The sequence below is a fragment of the Marmota monax genome, unplaced genomic scaffold, assembly GCF_021218885.2.
Source record: "Marmota monax isolate L192 unplaced genomic scaffold, Marmota_monax_Labrador192_F-V1.1 WCK01_AAM20220418_F8-fsc00249, whole genome shotgun sequence".
NCBI lineage: Eukaryota > Metazoa > Chordata > Mammalia > Rodentia > Sciuridae > Marmota > Marmota monax.
In genome coordinates this window covers 465,346-484,715 of record NW_026694242.1, presented here as the reverse complement: position 1 = coordinate 484,715, position 19,370 = coordinate 465,346, and the positions used below count along the sequence as shown (strand labels likewise).

The following is a 19,370-nucleotide window of genomic DNA, read 5'->3' as shown; positions in this document are numbered from 1 at the left end:
GTAGACACTTTTGACTTTACCTAAATCAACACTGTTTCTTTCTCTCTTGGTCAGGGTGACCCCTCCCCGACCTCCTGTGTGTCCAGGGTGGTTCAGGTGCATGGATTCGGGATCTGCCACATCCACAGTCTGAGGCTGTACACGTGACTCTCCATTTTGCTCTCCTTGCCCTCAGGTTGCCTTTCTTATGTCTCAATTCTACATTTAAGGCAAAATACTATATTCTCATACCCAGCCATGTTTGGTATTTTATTTAGAGTCAGGCTCTCATTGAGTTGCTTAGCACCTCATTTTTGCTGATGCTAGATTGAAACTAGCAATCCTCCTGTCTCGGCCTCCTGAGCCTCTGGGATCACAGGCATGAACAAACATGCTTGGTCTAACCCTCTGATTTGTCAACTTCTTCATTGGATTGATAGTAGGTTGGAGTCACCATCTGGAGTTATTCTCTCAGGCCCATTACAGTTATGCTCACACCTTCCTTCTCTGAACCACGATAAAAGAGATGCTAAGTGGCAAAGTGCCCCTGCCCTCAATTCAATCTCTACCATGGGGGACAATAAAGGCACCTGGAATTCAATTCTCCGCCCTGGGCAGCTATGTGTCCACTTTGCCACACCTGTGGGAATAGGACTTTTTACACAATAGCCCCCCCCCCCAGTCCATGGGCAATATTGTTAGGTAGAATGAACTTGGGCCAGTGAGCAGGATTGAAAGACTTCACAAAGCCCAACTTGAGAGTAGAGAATAAAATTGTATTAATTTCCAAGAGGGGAATAGACATGACAGGCAGTATTGGCCCCAAGTGGCATTTTTTTATGGTTTATATGCATATTTAATGGGTCCAGCTGAGCAGGGATTTGGTTTCTTTCTGGTTGGACTATCAGTTGAAACCCAGGATGCTGAGAGTGCTGGGTCAGCTACTGGAGATACGTTGCTTCCTAGGGCTTGTGGCTTTTCTTGAAAACCTTGACATGGAAAGAATACACTGGAGGGGGACTTCCTCCTGACAAAGTGTGGTCAGTCTGTGCAATGGAGTGACATGTGTCAAGGGGGCAAGTGAGTGTGAGCTCACAGACAAGTTATAAGACCACAGATGCCTGAAGCTTAAATCCTACAGATAATACTAAATCCTAGATACAATTTCCCCTATCCATACATGCCTATGATTACCCTTTCTATAAAATCTCAAAGTCCTTGTCAGCATCTGAAGACAGGGTAAGGACAGGGTTTCCTTGTCTTCCTGGTGTAGCTGCACTGGTCAAAGTTTCTTTCCTGCTTTGCATCATAACCTTTTCTGTTTGGTTTTGGATGAACACCTGACCAGACCTGTGGGGTCACCAGAGTCACATCTCTGCAGAAGGCTTCCTAACAGTCGAAGTAGAACATCTACACTAAGCACAATGCACCCATTTTATTTCCACTGCTCATTGCTGCCCTAGAGGATTGCCCTCCTTCCTCCCCCACCCTTTCTGCTGGGGATGGAGCCTTGAGCATCAGAGCCAAATCCCAATTGCTTCCTTTCATAGATCAGGAGCCTCCTCAAAGCAACAGAGGCCAGGAGGTGAGGAGAATTACTAAATAGTTTTCAAATTGTTTTCATTTTTAGGTATTATATATGGGTCATATATATGATATCTTTAAATAGTGTTTCAAAAATTTGGAAAGCTTGTCTTTCTAAGTTGCTTGAGGTCGCATCAGCTGGGGAAAAATATATATATTATATATATATAATATATATATATATATATATATATAATATATATAATGTATAATATTCTGATTAGATGTACTTGGTGTGAGAAATATATATATATTATATATAATATATGTATTATATGTATAAAATATATAAAATATCTATTTTATATATAGAATATACTATATAAAATACATATTATATATATAAAAATATGTAATATATATATTTTATAAAAATATATAATATATATTATATATAATAAAATATCGTACTTTCTTTTTTAAGGTACTGGGGAACAAACCCAATGGGGCTTGACCCCTACCTCTGAACTCCATCCCCACCTTTCCATTTTAAGAGAGGGTCTCACTGTTTGCAGATGCAGACCTGACCTTGGGCTCCTCCAGCCTCAGCGTCCTGGAGTGGCTGTGCTTTGTTTTTGTGTTGAGGTTAAACCCAGGGCCTCCCCATGCTCGGAAAGCACTCTATGGCTGAAGCATAGCTCAGCGCCAGGTGTCACCTCTGTCCCAGAGGCTAAGCCAAGGCTTCCCACCTGGATTAGTTCCCTGCACAGCCGGGAAGCTCCTCCTGAAAAGGGCTGGGGCCAAGAATCTGTCACTCTACCCAATTTCAGCCAGTGATTGGATGATGTTAGCTGTCAGTCACGATGCCGAGGCGGGCCTGGAGGCCATCCATCCGGGTGGCTGGGGGGAACTGTCCAATCAGTGCGCAGAGGGAGGGGAAGGGCGGGCTTCCGCAAGCTCGCGGGCTTTTCTTCCTCACCGACTGGGTTACTCCTGCTCCAGGCCCCTTGTTCTCTGCTCCAGGGACCCAGGTGACTGCGCTGCCCGTGTTCTCGGGGATCTTGGGGACCCGGAGTTTCCTCCAGAGGACGCCAGGTCACCAGAGAAGCCAAAAATGGTGAGTTTGCCGAAGGTAGGCGGTCAGCACCTGCCTTGGGGCCCGGCGGGCGGGTGAGCTGCTGTGTGTCGCGCGGAGTCGCCTCTGTCGGGTGGCCCTGGGCCCTGTCCCCTGGTTCCCTGGGTTTGGAAGGGAGGCTCAGCTCCCAGGTGTCCACTTTGCTCCCTGTGTCCCGCACTCACTTTTCCCAACGTGTAGGAAGCAGGACCATAAATGCACCTTCCTTCTCCCAGTGGAGCTCCCCCCAGTGGAGGTCCTCCAAATTGCAGGCGCTTCCTGTCCTCTAAAAGGCCACCTTCCCTCCACCTCACAGCTCAGCCAGACATTCCTTCTTCCCACTCGGTTCAAATAGACACCGTCTGCTAATTGTCATTATCGCTTAGTGAAATATTGGAAAGAATCAATCTATCTTCCTTCCCCCCTCCCTTCCCCCCTCCCTTCCTCCCTTCCATGTGTTTTGGAAGCTGGGCTGGCCTCCAACTTGTGATCCTCCTGCTTCAGCCTCCCCGCATATCTGGGATTACAGGCTTGTGCCAATGTCCCTGGCAAGAAGAACACTTTTGAAAGCATTTGTTTTCTATTTGTGAATATTATCCTTGAGGGGAAAGAATGATCACTTAACACTTCCTTGTGTTTGGTCAAAATAACTGCTTTAAAGGGAATAAGGGGGTTGTTTATAGATCCCAGGGATATGGAATCCTGGGCTACATCAATCGAGTATAACTGCTCCCTTTTCTGAGAGTCCATGATGTAGAGTCACACCAGTCCTGTAGTTAGGTAAGCACACGGGGTAATCATGATGTAGGGACAAAGGAGGTAAGGCACTAAGGTAGCTGGAAACAGGTTTATCTGGCTGCAGCCAGTCTCAGAGGGCACTGCTTTTGCTGTAATGAATCCATCAATCCCCTGAACCCCGAGTTCAGGTGGTTTCAGAATTTTATTCCCATCATGTAAGGGGAGGGACTCAGAAGTTCACATTGTAATACCGGGACCCCCAAAGAACTCTCAGACCACACAGTCTCATTCCAGTTAAGCCTTTATTGCTGGCCAGTGGCAGACACTCTGCTCTCGAAAGAATGAGATGGTCAGAGTGGTGCCCCTGCCTTCAGTTGGCTCCATATTTAAGCACAAAAACCATAAAAGGGAAGTTTGGGGGTTCAGGCAACGTAAGCAAGCTTGAAAGTTGTGGTCAGGTAGTCTCCATTTGGCCCCATAGATCACTCTGTGTTCTTGGGGAATTTTCATGAGCAAAAGTATACAAACAGTCCCAGTCATGAGCTTTTTGAGTGTCATGGCTGAGTTCACAAAGTGGAGTCATCATAGTCAAGTTGTCACATCACACACATAAAAGCAGGTTTTTGTTTCTCTGTTCTGGCCAAGTTAACCCTTCAAGGACAGCACCTGAGGAGGGGAGAGATTCTTCTCCCCTTTCTTTCTTCCCCCACCAGCTGTAACCATGAAGCCTAGTTGGTGACTTCTCTGTGAAGCCTAGCTCAAGGCCAGAGGGCTTGTTTGCACATTTTTACAAAGTACTATACTGGATACAAGTGTGTAAAAAATTAGTAAGGGGGAGTCCAGCACCTGGAGTGCTGATTTCTTCCAGACTAGCAGCCCAATAAAATAGGGCAACACAAAAATAGGAAGTTTATCTACACTGAACTTTTTTGTGGACACTCTTTTGTTGAGAGTCCTAAAATTAGCCATGGTGAAGATTTCTGGAGAAACCCAGTTAATATTTTTTTTTTTTGTGAAAAAAGGGGATGCTACTATAATAATGTCTGATTCCTTTACTGTCCTTCATCCCCAGCTGTTTTCAGTATGATTTTCAGAAGGGATCTGGCTATGGTGCCCAGCCTGACCTGAAAGTTGTGATTCTCCTGCCTCAGCTTCCCAATCTGTTGGGTTTAAAGGCATCGACAACCACAGCTACAGAAAATAGTTCATTTTAACCCAAATATTAATTACCATACTAAGGAACATGGATTCAAGTTACCCTGAATGATGTGTGTGTTCCTCCCTGGAAGAGATTATATCACTTTTTTTTTCTTTCTTCTTTATTTTCTCTCTTTCTTTTTTTCTTTCTTTATTTTTCTTTTTTCTTTCTTTTTTCTAATATACCAAGGATTGAACCCAGGGGCACTTAAACACTGAGGCACATTCCCAGCCCTTTTTATATTGTATTTTCAGACATGATGTCACTAAGTTCCTGATGGTCTCACTAAGTTGCTGAGTCTGGCTTTGAATTTAGCAATCCTCCTATGTTAGCCTCTCAAGCTGCTGGGAATGCAGTTGTGTGCCACTGTGCCTGGTCTCCATGAACTTTTATAAAAGAAACTGTGTATCACTGCATTAACCAATTGCATTGGTAGGAACATCAGTTTGGTGGGGTACAGAAGAAAAAAATAAAATTTCTTCTGTATGTCTGCTATTGGATTCTGAGCTTTGGTAGATTTTGGAGATGTCTGGTAAGGTCAGTGATATATTCTGAGAAGTTTTGAGATTGTGGTGTGATACAGAAATTAAGATGATTGGCTATTGAAGAGCTTAGGATTAGCCCAAGATAGTGTTTGCTCTCCATACAGAACCCTGCCTTTCCACCCTCATGGTGGTCTAGTTAGGCAAAGTCAAGTACTCTGAAGGTTCTTTGATGGAGATGCAACTGTATAGAGAACTTGAGTTCACAGCTGTAAAAATCTTGTGCTTTTTCTTTTTTCTTCCTTAGGTGTAGACACCATGTCAGATTTCTTGGGCAGAGGTTCCCTTTGGGCACGTCCCAGAGTCCCATGTCCTCAGCCACTATCCTCTCCTGGAGCTGCCACAGAGTGCCCACAGCTGCCCTGTGCCTTGCAGGGTGAACAGAATTTCAGGCCCTGGGTCAGCTCCTCCTAGAGGACAGCCTGAGGTGTGGGGTGCAGCCTCTCAGGGAAGCTGCTGGGGGCCCTGGGCTGAGGAATCTCCTGGAAAAGGCCTCATCTAAACAGCTACTTCCTTGGGACCTAGTTTTCCCCAAGCTCTGTTCCCATTCCTTGGAGACAGGTGGACAGTCAGCCTGTGGATGCGGGTGCTGAGGGGCCAGGTCAGCAGTGACTCCTGCCCTTTCAGTCTCTCACAGTGTGAAGGAGCACAAGCTCTCCCAAAGCATAAGGACCACCCACCCCAGGGCAGAGCTGTGCAGACCTGAAAAGCCTCATAGACTGGAGTCATGGTCCAGGTTCCTGGGAGGGTGATCCTGGATGCTTTCCATGAGCAAGACCAGGAGGTATCATGTCCCAGCTGTCAGGGACCTTTCCTGCCCCTTGAGCCTGACACATCTGTGCTCTCTCAACACCAAAGCTTTCTGTGTATCACTTTGAAATGATGTGCTCACTTATCTGAGGCCCAGGTTTATTTATTCAGAGCCAAATGGGATGGACTATTATTAAAGAGGCAAGAGAGAGGTGGATTAAAATCCAGCTTTTTTTTTTTTTTTTTTTTTGGTTAAAAATCCTAACTTACAGCCAGATACAATGGTGCACACCTGTGATCCTTCCTGCTCCAGAGGCTGAGACAGGAGTGTTTCAAATTTGAGGACAGCCTTAGCAACTTAGTGAGGCCTTATGCAACCTGGTGAGACTGCGTCTCAAAATAAAATATAAAAATGACTGGGGATGTGGCTCAGTAGTAAAATATCTCTGGGTTTCATCTTGGGGGCATCAAACAAAAAAGAAAAAAGAGAAAAAGAAAAAGAAAACATCTAATTACCTAATTTACCTTTTGCTACCCCTGAGTATGTATAGAAAGTTTGTAAGATTCAAATTTGTCTTTTCATGATTTCAAATTGAAATCCAACTCTAGATTCCAAAATACCACGTAAGATACAGAGAAACTCTGTCTTACATTATTGCTGCAGAATTTGAGTCCAATTCTACAAAAATAGTGGTGGATAAATTTATGAATGTGATTTCATGAAAACTAGTATCTGTCCTTCACAAGGTGATGAATTTGACAAAGGATGACAGTTTTTCACTGTTGTTGTCCTAACGTGGCAGGTTCATGTTAACTGTGTGTTTTTTTGTTATCAGGAATGGAACCCAGAGGTGCTTAACCACCAGCCCCTTTTAGATTCTTTATTTTGAGACAGAGTCTTGCTATATCATCTAGGGCCACTGGGGTTACAGGTGTGCACCATCACACCCGTCTTCATTGTAATTTTTAAGGATAATTTTGGCAATGCCTTGAATACCCAACTGTAATCATTTAATCACTGAATATCAGTGAAAGAGAAAATGACACCTGTTTTCTGCAAAGGAGAGATCCATGTGTCTAAGTAAGGGTGCTGATCCCCTCACCATGTCACCTAATTCCTGTTCCCTCCCAACTGCCTCCTCGTAGGGCCACCGCTTTGGGAGCTAGCCTTTTAGCTTATGAAACCTGGGAGTAATATAAATGCTCTTTGTATTCTCTCTGTCATGTACAACATTTTGCCTGGTGTTAGATACAGTTTACTGTTTCCAATTTTTTGAAAACTATTTTTTGTTGTTGCTGTTGTTGGACACAATACCTATTTATTTATTTCTATGTGGTGCTGAGGATCAAACCTAGGGTCTCTCATGTGCTCGGCAAGCACTCTACTGCTGAGCCAGAATCCCAACCCTCCTATTTCCATGTTTAGATATAGTTTTTCTTAAGTTTACGTCCAAAATACAGTAAAGCATGCCCTAAATTTCACAGAATTTGCTGAAAAGCTCAGTGTTTTTTCAGAGAGTTTAGATCATGGGAACATTCAATCTTCTTTGTGAGAAAGTGTGGTGTCTTTCTACTGATTTTGTTGTGTTTTTATGCCTCTAATTGTGTACCTTTTGTATCATAATCGTTTTTATCTCTCATTCCATGTATTTTACCAAGCTACTCTCCAGCCCAAGAGAATTGGTATTGTAGACTGTTCTTTATTTATTTGCTTACTTATTGAGTGCTGGGAATTGATGCCATGGACATGCTCATGCTTAGTTATCTTCCAGAAAAAAATTTCAATTTGTGAGCAACGTTCTGGAGGTAGGCAGGTGTTTTACTGGGGAATAAACCTACAGGCACTCGACCACTGAGCACATCCTCAGCCCTTCTTCTTATTTATTTCTTTTCTTTTTTTAAAAAAATATTTTGTATAGTTGTAGATGGATAGAATACCTTTATTTTATTTATTTTTCTGTGGTGCTGAGGATCATACCCCGTGTCTCACACATGTTAGCAAGTGGTCTGCCACTCAGCTACAGTCCCAGAGCCCCTTTTATTTTTGATAAAATAAAAATTTAGTCTCACTGAATTTCTGAGTGTCTTGCTATGTTGCTGAGACAGGCCTCAAACTTTTGCCATTTCCCTGCCTTGACCTCCCTAGTGGCTGAAATTACAGGTGCACACCACTACACCAGCAGTTGGAATGAGTTTTGAAGACTTATCATCCAATTTCTTTCCAGATGAAAATAGTATTGAAAATCAGTTTTCTTGCTTTTGTTCATACTTTTGAAATTTGTAACTACAACTCTTCCTCTTTGCTTTATTTTTGCATTATTATGAAAAAGGTATTTAGCATATTAATATTGTTTGTTATGTATACATTTTTAAAACTTCATGGCTTGATAGTTTATTTATTAGATAAACTTTGTTTTTATGAGCAATTTTAGGCTTACATAGTTTATTAGTCAGTGTTCTCCAGAGGAAAAGTATCAAGAGGAAGTATGATTATCAAAGGGGATTCATTAGATTGGCCTACTTGACCCGAAGGTGGATGTCCAGAGTGTCCATCTGCAGGCTGGAGAGCTTGAGAAGTAGTAGATGCAGAGTCCCAGAGGCTGAAGCCTGAGAACAAGGGGGATCAATGGTGCTGCCTTAGTCCAGACCAAAGATTCTGGAAACTCACTAGAGAATCACTGGTAGAGTCCACTTTGGGAGAGTGAAGAATTTTGTTCCACCCAAGACACCGTCCTATTGGATGGTGCGGCATAGTTTAAGGAGGTTCTCCAGTTTGGCTCACTATCCCATATGCCAATCATTTGTAGACATACCCTCATGGACACATCCAGAAGCTCATTAATCATTGGCATCTTTTAATCCAATCAAGGTAACAATTAAATGTGCCATTACACATAGTATCAAATACCCCTTTTCTCCAGCTGATAGTCTCCACTGTTTTCAACATATTGCATTGGTGTAGGGTGTTTGTTAGTTACTAAACCCATGTTGAACATTTGATAAAGAGAATGGATGAAGCAACATTTAGGATAAGCCAAAGTTCATCCTTTACTTTAGGGTTCCTCTTCCTTGTGATGTGATTGTGTGTGTCACGTCGTATACAAGATAATGTCATACAGAAGAGTTTCACTGCTCTGGGAATCCAGTGTTCCACCTGTCCATCACTCCTCCTCATTCCTTCCTCCCTCTCTGCTCCCTAAGTCCCTGACACCCATCAGTTCTGCTAGTGCATCTCTAATGTTGTCTTTTCCAGAATGTTCTTGACTTGGAATCTTCCTGCACTTGGCCATTTCAAACTGGCTTCTCTCACTTACCTGTCTGCCTTTAAGGGTGCTGTATCTTTCCAGGCTGAGAGCTCATTTTCTGGGTGATGCTCTTTGGTGTGGTTAAACTGCAGCTTGTCCATTCAGTATTGAAAGGTGCATCTTCCTTGCATCTAGCTTTGGGCCGTTCTGGATATGGCTGCTGTAGTCACTGCAGTGAGGGTTCCTGTGCCCATAATTTTCACATCATTTGCATAGACACCTGGAGTGTGATGAGTTAATTGTACAGTTTTTTGCATTTATGATTCAATTTTGCATTTATGATTATGAGCATGCTTCATAGTCTTCTTTTCTATTTAATACTTTTCTTTATCTATTTAATTTGGATAATATGGTAACTTATGCCTCAGGAAGACTTAGGAGGTGTTAACTCAGCTTTTATGTTCTGGAAAAAAAGTAGAAAACTGGTGGCAGTTCTTATGTGCCTCATGGAAGCCCGTTTGAGATGTCAGAGCCTTGCCTTGCCTTTTTGGGAAGTAATTAGTTATTGAGTCTGTTTTTTTCAGCAGCCATGGGCTCATCTGTTTTGTGTATTTCCCCTTGTGTGTAAGTTGTAGGAGATTGTCTCTCTCAAAGAAATGGTCCAGTTTCTGCAGTTGTCTAATTTGTGTCAAGCAGGTTTATGAGAATCTTGAAGTCCCAATGCATTGTTGATGATGACATTTTTAAATCTGTTAGTAGGTTTTCAGTCCTCGATGCTTTTTTCTTTAATGTTATTGTATATTTTACAGTTTTATTTCTTTCTTTTTATGTGGCAGTGAGGATTGAACCCAGTTTCTCCCAAGCACTAGGCAAGCCACAACCCCAGTCCCTGTCCTCTGTATTCTTAGCCTTTTGTCAGTTAATCAGTGATGCTGATGTTCATGAAGAACTTGATTTGCAGACTGCGGATTTCCAAATTGTGGTTTCATCAACACCTTCTCTGTTACCTCCCTGTGGTTAATTTAGGTTTACCTTGTTCTTCTTTCTCTGGTTTTCTGAAGTGGCAGTTTCATTGGTTGCTTTTAGCTCTTCTTTTCTGAAATGTGTGTTGGATGACTTAGATACCAATACAGTGCCACCTCTGGTGTTCTCTATGAATTTCCTATGATGGACTTTTACATTTTTTTCTTTCAAAATGGTTACCTTTTCTCTTGAGTCACCTCTTTGTCCTGTGTCTGTTCAGAGCCCTGTGTTTCATGTCCCCTTCCCTGGAGGCCTTTCAGCTTCTTCTGATCTGATTTCTGCTTTAGCTCTCATGTTCTTTGAGCATACATGGGATTTCACTGGCGGTGCACTTGTAGGGGTATGGTTTATGTCCTGTAGAGTGTTGCTGTGATCCTGAGACCTCAGTGTGCTTCCCGTTTGGTTGAAGGTCCATGAAGCCCTCCTGTCTGCATCATTGTCCTGACAGAGTTGGGCTGATGTCTCTGAGGGTAATTTTGGATTCTTCGTTGTTTGGGGTGGTTCTGTATGTTTTCAGTCTTTGAGTATGCTTCTGTGTAAGTGGCAGGGACATTTCCTTTTTGTCTGTCCTTCACGGTGCAGACATCATAGCATGCTTACAGATGTGAATGGTGGCCTCTTTCACACCCAGACTGTGTGGGATAGTTCAGAATCCTGGGCTACAAACTTGTTGCTTTACCACACTGTGGAAGAGCTTCTGCCTTAGGTTTGTTTGCACCACCATTGCTACAGGCACAATGAATCTGTTTCACCACAGACAACCATTGCATATGTGGCCCAACCTTGATCAAAATGTCCTTGAGCAGAACATTGGTATATGTCTCATGACTGTATATTATGGTAGTGATTCGGCTGCTGTTAAGAAGAGTTTGACAATCATTGGACATTCATTGTTGCAGTGAGACTTAGAAAAGTAGTGCTTGCTGTTTATTAAGAAGATTGTTTTGCGAGTTATAAAACTTTGTAAGGCTGTTGTTTGGACAAGGTGAGTTTTTTTTTTTTTTTTTTTTTTAGAGAGAGAGAGAAGAGAATCTTTTTAATATTTATTTTTTAGTATTCGGTGGACACAACATCTTTGTTTGTATGTGGTGCTGAGGATCAAACCCGGGCCGCACGCATGCCAGGCAAGCACGCTACTGCTTGAGCCACATCTCCAGCCCTTGGTGACATTTTTGGGTCATTGAGTTATTTCTAAGACACGGGCCATCTTTCCACTTACCCCATTCTGGTTTGACAGTAACCACAAGAAATTATCAAATTGTTGTGTTTATTAATAAATAAATTAATCAAATAGAGAACTCATGTTTGTTTTGGTCCTTTAATAGTAAGCTAGTTGACTAAATTTGTTCTGGAGTACAGCACCTGCAAACTTCCAGTTGTTCTTAGTGTAATCACACAGAATGAGCTCAGTCTCCAGTTAACACATTGTGACCAGCTGTGTGAAATGTTGTCTAAATGTTGTCTATGAAGGAATCTCCTTAGTGACCCCATGCCCAGAGGGTGGGAGTGTGGGCTGGTTCTAGGCATTTCTTTAAGTATGGAACAATAGACTTTCAGAGGAAACAAGACATCAGTAAATACCATGTTGCCTATATTAACCTTGTAGGTACTGGCAGCCACTGTAGTTGGCAGAATCTCTCTCAAATGCTTAGTTTCATGATTCCTGCATTTTTCTACTCATCACCTTTCTTTTCTAAAGATAAGTCCTATCAGGAGTGTTTATATTAGCTCTGTACCACACAGGACATTTCTAGGACATGTAACAGAGGTGCAACCATTAAAGAAGTTAGGAGTGATCTGGGAGTCTGTCTTACTTCCTGTGAACTCACCAAAGGAAGGGTATAAATCACTATGATGTTTGCCTTCTGAGTAGCCAATTTCTAGTGTTGGAATGGGTGTAAGAAATTGAGTGCAGTAAAGATTTGATGGACCAAATCATGGAATTAATCAGGAGGCCAGGGAATCATGTGAACATCATGCATGTTGAGTGCAGATTTCTCATGCTGTCATTCTCTTCTGGCCTTCACTATACATTTGTGGGATATTTTAGATCTCAGTGACCTTTGAGGATGTGGCTGTGAACTTCACCAAGGAGGAGTGGTCTTTTCTGGATGCTTCCCAGAAGAACCTTTACAGAGATGTGATGCTGGAAGTCCTCAGAATCCTGGCTTGTATAGGTAATAATGTTGGTTTTAAAATTAATCAAATAGAGAACTCATGTTTAATATTTTGGTCATTTATGTAGAAGGTGAAAAGGAAATCAGTTGGTGAATTATTGAAGCATAAATGGCACCTAAAATTTGGCAAAGCATTTCTAGCTCCTAAATATTCATAAAGATTGTTATGTTCTCTCATTTTAGGAAACAAGTGGGAATACAGGACCACTGAAGATCAGATTGAAAGCTCTGGAAGCAACCTAAGGTAACTGTACTCACAAGAGGAATTTGTGAGGGAATCTGAGAACTGTCATAAAATTTTTAAAGCAATCCAACCGAAGAAGTATGCATAATGTGAAATGTATTTATTCTTATAATATTTTTTTAACCAGAAATATATACTTATCTGTAACAGGTATTCAGTCTTTTCAAAGTATTTGACATGCAAAAAGTACTATGAAATTGCATATGTGAATATCAGTATGTGAATAATAGCCAGAGAAGGTGTGTTGCAAAGGATTGTTTCCTTTCAATCTCTTTATTTTCAGGCAACTTTAACAAGTCAGAAAATCTAGCCTTTACCTGATGTTGGTAGAAATGTAAAGACCTATAAATAAATAGAAAATTGTGAATGAGTTAGGTATCAATTATGTGCTGGTCACTTCTTCTTCAAAGAAGTCCTATGGTAAACTTCAAACTTTCCCCACAGAATAGTGTGGGGAAAGCTTCAAATTGATTCCAATTCTTAATGAAACAAAGAAAAATTTTAATAGAGTAAATCCATGTGACTTCATTATGTGTGCAAAAGATTTCATATGTCCTTCATTCCTTCATAGGCACATCACATCTCACTCTGGACAGAAATACTATAAGCATGAGGAATGTGAAGAGAAGCCATGTGAATTTAAACAATATAGGAAATCTGTGGTTTCTCTGAAAAGTGTTCACACACAAATGTTGTTCCAAACTGGAGATAGACCACATGAAAATACAGTATGTGGGAAAGTCATCAGTTGTTCCAGTGACATTCAAAGACATGAAGAAACTCATACTGGGTGGCAACCCTATGAATGTCAACAATGTGGTGAAGCCTCTTCTTCTCTCCCAGGTGTTCAAAGACACATGATAACACACAGTGGAAGTAAACCTTTTCAATGTGAGGTATGTGGGAAAGCCTTTCATTTCTCCTCTTTATTTAGAAGACATGAAAGAACTCATTCTGGAGAGAAACTCTATGAATGTAAACAAGATGGTCGAACCTTTATTTCACACCCAAGTCTTCAAAAGCACAGGATCACACACACGGGGAATGCACATTTCAAATGTAAGGTATGTGGGAAAGACTTTGCTTATCCCAGATTACTTAGAAGACATCAGAAAACACATACTGGAGAGAAGCCCTATGAATGTAAGCAGTGTGGCAAAGCCTTTGGTAGATCTGGTGACCTTCATGTACATGAAAGAACTCACACTGGAGAGAAGCCCTATGAATGTACGCAGTGTGGGAAAGCCTTTGCTACATCCTGTCTGCTTCATACACATGGAAGAATACATACTGGAGAGAAGCCTTATGAATGCAAACAATGTGGAAAAGCCTTTACTGCATCCTATGAGCTTAAGAGACATGGAAGAACACATACTGGAGAGAAGCCCTATGAATGTCAACAATGTGGAAAAGCCTTTGCTAGATCTGGTGACCTTCACACACATGAAAGAACTCATACTGGAGAGAAGCCCTATGTATGTAAGCAGTGTGGAAAAGCCTTTGCTGCATCCCATCAGCTTCACGCACATGGAAGAACACATACTGGAGAGAAGCCTTATGAATGTAAGCATTGTGGAAAAGCCTTTTCTAGTTCTAGTTACCTTAACATTCATGAAAGAACACACACTGGAGAGAAGCCCTATGAATGTAAGCAGTGTGGAAAAGCCTTTGCTAGATCTAGTCACCTTCAGATTCATGGAAGAACACACACTGGAGAGAAGCCCTATGAATGTAAGCAGTGTGGCAAAGCCTTTGCTAGATCTAGTCACCTTCAGATTCATGGAAGAACACACACTGGAGAGAAGCCCTATGAATGTAAGCAGTGTGGAAAAGCCTTTGCTAGATCTAGTCACCTTCAGATTCATGGAAGAACACACACTGGAGAGAAGCCCTATGAATGTAAGCAGTGTGGCAAAGCCTTTGCTAGTTCTAGTTACGTTCAGATTCATGGAAGAACACACACTGGCGAGAAGCCCTATGAATGTACGCAGTGTGGGAAAGCCTTTGCTACATCCCGTCTGCTTCATACACATGGAAGAATACATACTGGAGAGAAGCCCTATGAATGCAAACAATGTGGAAAAGCCTTTACTACATCCTATGAGCTTAAGAGACATGGAAGAACACATACTGGAGAGAAGCCCTATGAATGTCAACAATGTGGAAAAGCCTTTGCTAGATCTGGTGACCTTCACACACATGAAAGAACTCATACTGGAGAGAAGCCCTATGTATGTAAGCAGTGTGGAAAAGCCTTTCCTAGATCTTGTGACCTTCACACACATGGAAGAACTCATACTGGAGAGAAGCCCTATGTATGTAAGCAGTGTGGAAAAGCCTTTGCTGCATCCCGTCAGCTTCATACACATGGAAGAACACATAGTGGAGAGAAGCCTTATGAATGCAAACAATGTGGAAAATCCTTTGCTGCATCGCATCAGATTCACGCACATGGAAGAACACATACTGGAGAGAAGCCTTATGAATGTAAGCAGTGTGGAAAAGCCTTTTCTAGTTCTAGTCACCTTCAGATTCATGGAAGAACACACACTGGAGAGAAGCCCTATGAATGTAAGCAGTGTGGCAAAGCCTTTGCTAGATCTAGTCACCTTCAGATTCATGGAAGAACACACACTGGAGAGAAGCCCTATGAATGTAAGCAGTGTGGAAAAGCCTTTGCTAGATCTAGTTACATTCAGATTCATGAAAGAACACATACTAGAAAGAAACCCTTTGGATGTCAACAATGTGGAAAAACATTTGCTTCATCCCGTCGTCTTCACATACATGGAAGAATGCATACCGGAGAAAAGCCCTATGAGTGTGAACAATGTGGAAAAGCCTTTACTGCTGCCTATTGCCTTCAGATACATAAACGAACTCATACTGGAAAGAGGCCCTATGAATGTAAGCGGTGTGGGAAAGCCTTCACTCAGTCCTCTCACCTTCACTCACATGAACAAACTCATACTGTAGAGAAGCCCTATGATTGTAAGCAGTGTGGCAAAGCTTTTGCTAGTTCTTTTAAACTTCAAAGACATGGAAGAGTGCATACTGGAGAGAAGCCGTATGAATGTAAGCAGTGTGGCAAAGCCTTTGCTAGTTCTGGTTACCTTCACATACATGAAAGAACTCATACTGGAGAGAAGCCCTTTGTATGTAGGCAGTGTGGCAAAGCCTTTGGTAGATCTGGTGACCTTCACATACATGAAAGAACTCATACTGGAGAGAAGCCCTATGTATGTAAGCAGTGTGGCAAAGCCTTTGCTACATCCCGTCAGCTTCAGAAACATGGAAGAACACATACTGGAGAGAAGCCTTATGAATGCAAACAATGTGGAAAAGCCTTTGCTACATCCAGTCAGCTTCATGCACATGGAAGAACACATACTGGAGAGAAGCCTTATGAATGTAAGCATTGTGGAAAAGCCTTTTCTAGTTCTAGTTACCTTAATATTCATGAAAGAACACACACTGGAGAGAAGCCCTATGAATGTAAGCAGTGTGGAAAAGCCTTTGCCAGATCTAGTCACCTTCAGATTCATGGAAGAACACACACTGGAGAGAAGCCCTATGAATGTAAGCAGTGTGGAAAAGCCTATGCTAGATCTAGTCACCTTCAGATTCATGGAAGAACACACACTGGAGAGAAGCCCTATGAATTCAAACAATGTGGAAAAGCCTTTGCTACATCCAGTCAGCTTCATGCACATGGAAGAACACATACTGGAGAGAAGCCTTATGAATGCAAAGAATGTGGAAAAGCCTTTGCTCTGTCCCATCAGCTTCATGCACATGGAAGAACACATACTGGAGAGAAGCCTTATGAATGTAAGCAGTGTGGAAAAGCCTTTGCTAGTTCTAGTTACCTTCAGATTCATGGAAGAACACACACTGGAGAGAAGCCCTATGAATGTAAGCAGTGTGGAAAAGCCTTTGCTAGATCTAGTCAACTTCAGATTCATGGAAGAACACACACTGGAGAGAAGCCCTATGAATGTAAGCAGTGTGGCAAAGCCTTTGCTACATCCCGTCAGCTTCAGAAACATGGAAGAACACATACTGGAGAGAAGCCCTATGAATTCAAACAATGTGGAAAAGCCTTTGCTATATCCTATCAGCTTAACAGACATGAAAGAACACACACTGGCGAGAAGCCCTATGAATGTCAACAATGTGGAAAAGCCTACACTACTGCCTTTTACCTTCGGATGCATAAATACACTCATACTGGAGAGAAGCCCTATGAATGTAAGCAGTGTGGCAAAGCCTTCACTCAGTCCTCTTACCTTCACTCACATGAACAAACTCATACTGGAGAGAAGCCCTAAGAATGTAAGCAGTGTGGCAAAGCCTTTGCTAGATCCAATGACATTCACAGACATGGAAGAATGTATACTGGAGAGAAGCCCAATGAATGTCAACAACGTGGAGAAGCCTTTGCCACATCTTGTCTGCTTCACACATGTGAAAAAACACATACTGCATAGAAATCGTATGCATGAAAACAATTGGTAAACTCTTGTGTTATCACTGTTTCACTCATATACATGTAGGGAGTTTACTGGAGAAAAATCCTTTGAATGTGAAATATGGTAAATCAATATTTCATGTCATCCTCAAAGACAAGAGGGGCTCACAGTGCTGAAAATGTGTGTGTGTGTTTGTGTGTATGTGTGTGTGTGTGAGATAGAGATCGATCATCAATCGATCCACTGGGGATTTAGTCTGGTGGTGCTCTACCAGTGAGCTGCATTCCAGTTCCTTTTTACTTTTTATTTTGAGACAGGGACTTGCTGAGTTTCTTAGGGTCTTCCTAAGGTGCTGAGGCTACCCTCCAACATTGATTCTTCAGAATCAGCCTCTCGAGTCTCGGGAATTAAAGGCATACACCACCACATCCAACTGAATAACTCTTTAAATGTGAAAAATATCACAAATCATTCCATTTTCCCTGTTGCCTTCAAAGCCATTTCACTCACATTGAAAAACAAACCCTCTGAGTTTAGGGGATTTGCTACATTCTGTCAGCTTCGTTTCCTTTCTTATATATGAAAACACTCATGCAGAGAAGCCCTGTGAATGTGAGAAATGTGGGAAATCTACTAGTTTTCTCATTTTTTTTCCTAAGGACTGGGAATATCGTTTTGGAATAAAAAGAATAAATCCTATGCAAGTAAGATATATAAAGGGTTCAGCCGTTCTAGTTTTGTTCAGTTGTATGAAAGGAGTCATACTGTAGAAAATGCTGAGGATAAGCCATGTGGGGCAGTATTCAGATTTCAGAGTTTTCTCCAAAGGCATAAAAGAATTCACATCTGTGAAAATCCTTTTTCTATCTTTAAAAATTGCAGTAACACTTTCAACTTTCCAGTTCCCTTTGAACAGCATTTAAGCAATCACACTGGAGAAAAGCCCTGTATGTAGAAATGTGGTGAGAACTTTGCTTGTTTCAGATCCATTTGAACTTGTTCAGACTTGAGGAAAATTTTATTTTATTTCATTTTATTTATTTATTTTGAGAAAACCAGTGTAGGTGTTTGAAAATGGTGTGTGCCTTCATTTCTTTTTTCTTTCTTTCTTTTTTTTTTTTTTAAATCTATTCAGAGGTAACAAAACTGCACCCTGGGTTGGAGAGGCGCATTGCATCAGCATGAAGATTTGAAAGCAATATGTTTTTCTGGGTTAAATCTCTCTTATTGTTAGATTCCATTTTCCTGTATCTTAAGTCTTTTGAGTCTAATGTTTCATTACATATTGTGTATGTTAGTTTAGGCCTCTCCACTCCAGGCTTTGGTACAGATTGGTGAAATGGCTCTTCTGAACTTCTTTCTTCTCTTTCTTTGTTCAGATTTCACCCAGGAGTGCTCTACCACTGAGTTTCTCCACAATCCTTTTAATTGTTATTTTTTGATATGGGGTGAGGCTGGCAGCTGGGACCATCGGGATGTGTCTGTGTACCCTGCAGCTGGCCTCTTCCTTTTCCTTGATTGCTTATTGATCTATTGATGACTCTGGGACCATCACACTTGTCACTTGTGCTTGTTCTAAGGCTCATGTATTGTGCTGTATGTAGGCACATTAAAGAGCATTATAAGATAATATCATTTGTGTATATTGTTTGGAGAGGCACTTTCTCAAAATATATTTTGCCCTATACTTGAGTTGCTTTCTCTTTTCTTTTCCCAGTTCTGGGGACCGAATCCTGCCTTGTGCATGCTAGGCAGGCATTCTAGCATTGAATGCTCCGTGGCTCAGGTGGTGAGTTTGCTGCTGCTGTGAGTGTGGACCCCACTGATAACCACATTAGCAGATGCAGCTCTGCAGGTGTTTCCTCCACAATTGCAGCTGATCTCTTCCTTCTTAAAGGTCTTTTATACCAGTGAATTTTTTTTAAAAAAACTACATCCAGTTTAGGTTTTCTCCCCATGAATGATACTTAGGTGGAATATGCAGAAAACCCAGGCTTGATTTCTCTCTGTGTTTAGAGTACCTCAGTAGCCCTGGTAAAATTGTGTGATGGTTTTCTTAATACACACTGCATGACCAAAGGCTTGATAAGGAGCATCCCAGTCTGATGTCCTAATTCAGCGGCACTCTCTTCTCCACCAAATAATCTTAAATAAATTCTCAAGAGACCTTCACCATAATTTTCTTTCAAGGGAATGTCAGGAAAAGATTTTGCAAAGATCTCAATGTGGGTTATAACACAGACTTCTGCTTTTGTGGCAAAGCTTGGAAGTCCTCTGACAAATCTTAAAATTGATACACAAATCACTTTCTGTGAACTAATCAAAACAAACAAACATACAAAAAAACACCTTTATGTATACCCC

At 41.6% G+C, this 19,370-nt stretch overlaps 1 protein-coding gene across 1 annotated transcript in view; it reads left to right on the top strand.

Annotated features, from left to right (window-relative positions):
- The window catches only part of LOC124108465 (zinc finger protein 433), a 53,842-nt gene extending 35,144 nt beyond the window's left edge, over positions 1-18,698 (top strand). The window contains exons 3-4 of the mRNA XM_058586217.1: positions 12,474-12,534; positions 13,106-18,698. Coding sequence (XP_058442200.1) covers positions 12,474-12,534; positions 13,106-16,865 — 3,821 coding nt within the window. The 3' untranslated portion in view covers positions 16,866-18,698. The remainder of the gene's footprint in view (positions 1-12,473; positions 12,535-13,105) is intronic.
- The last annotated feature ends 672 nt before the right edge of the window (positions 18,699-19,370 follow it).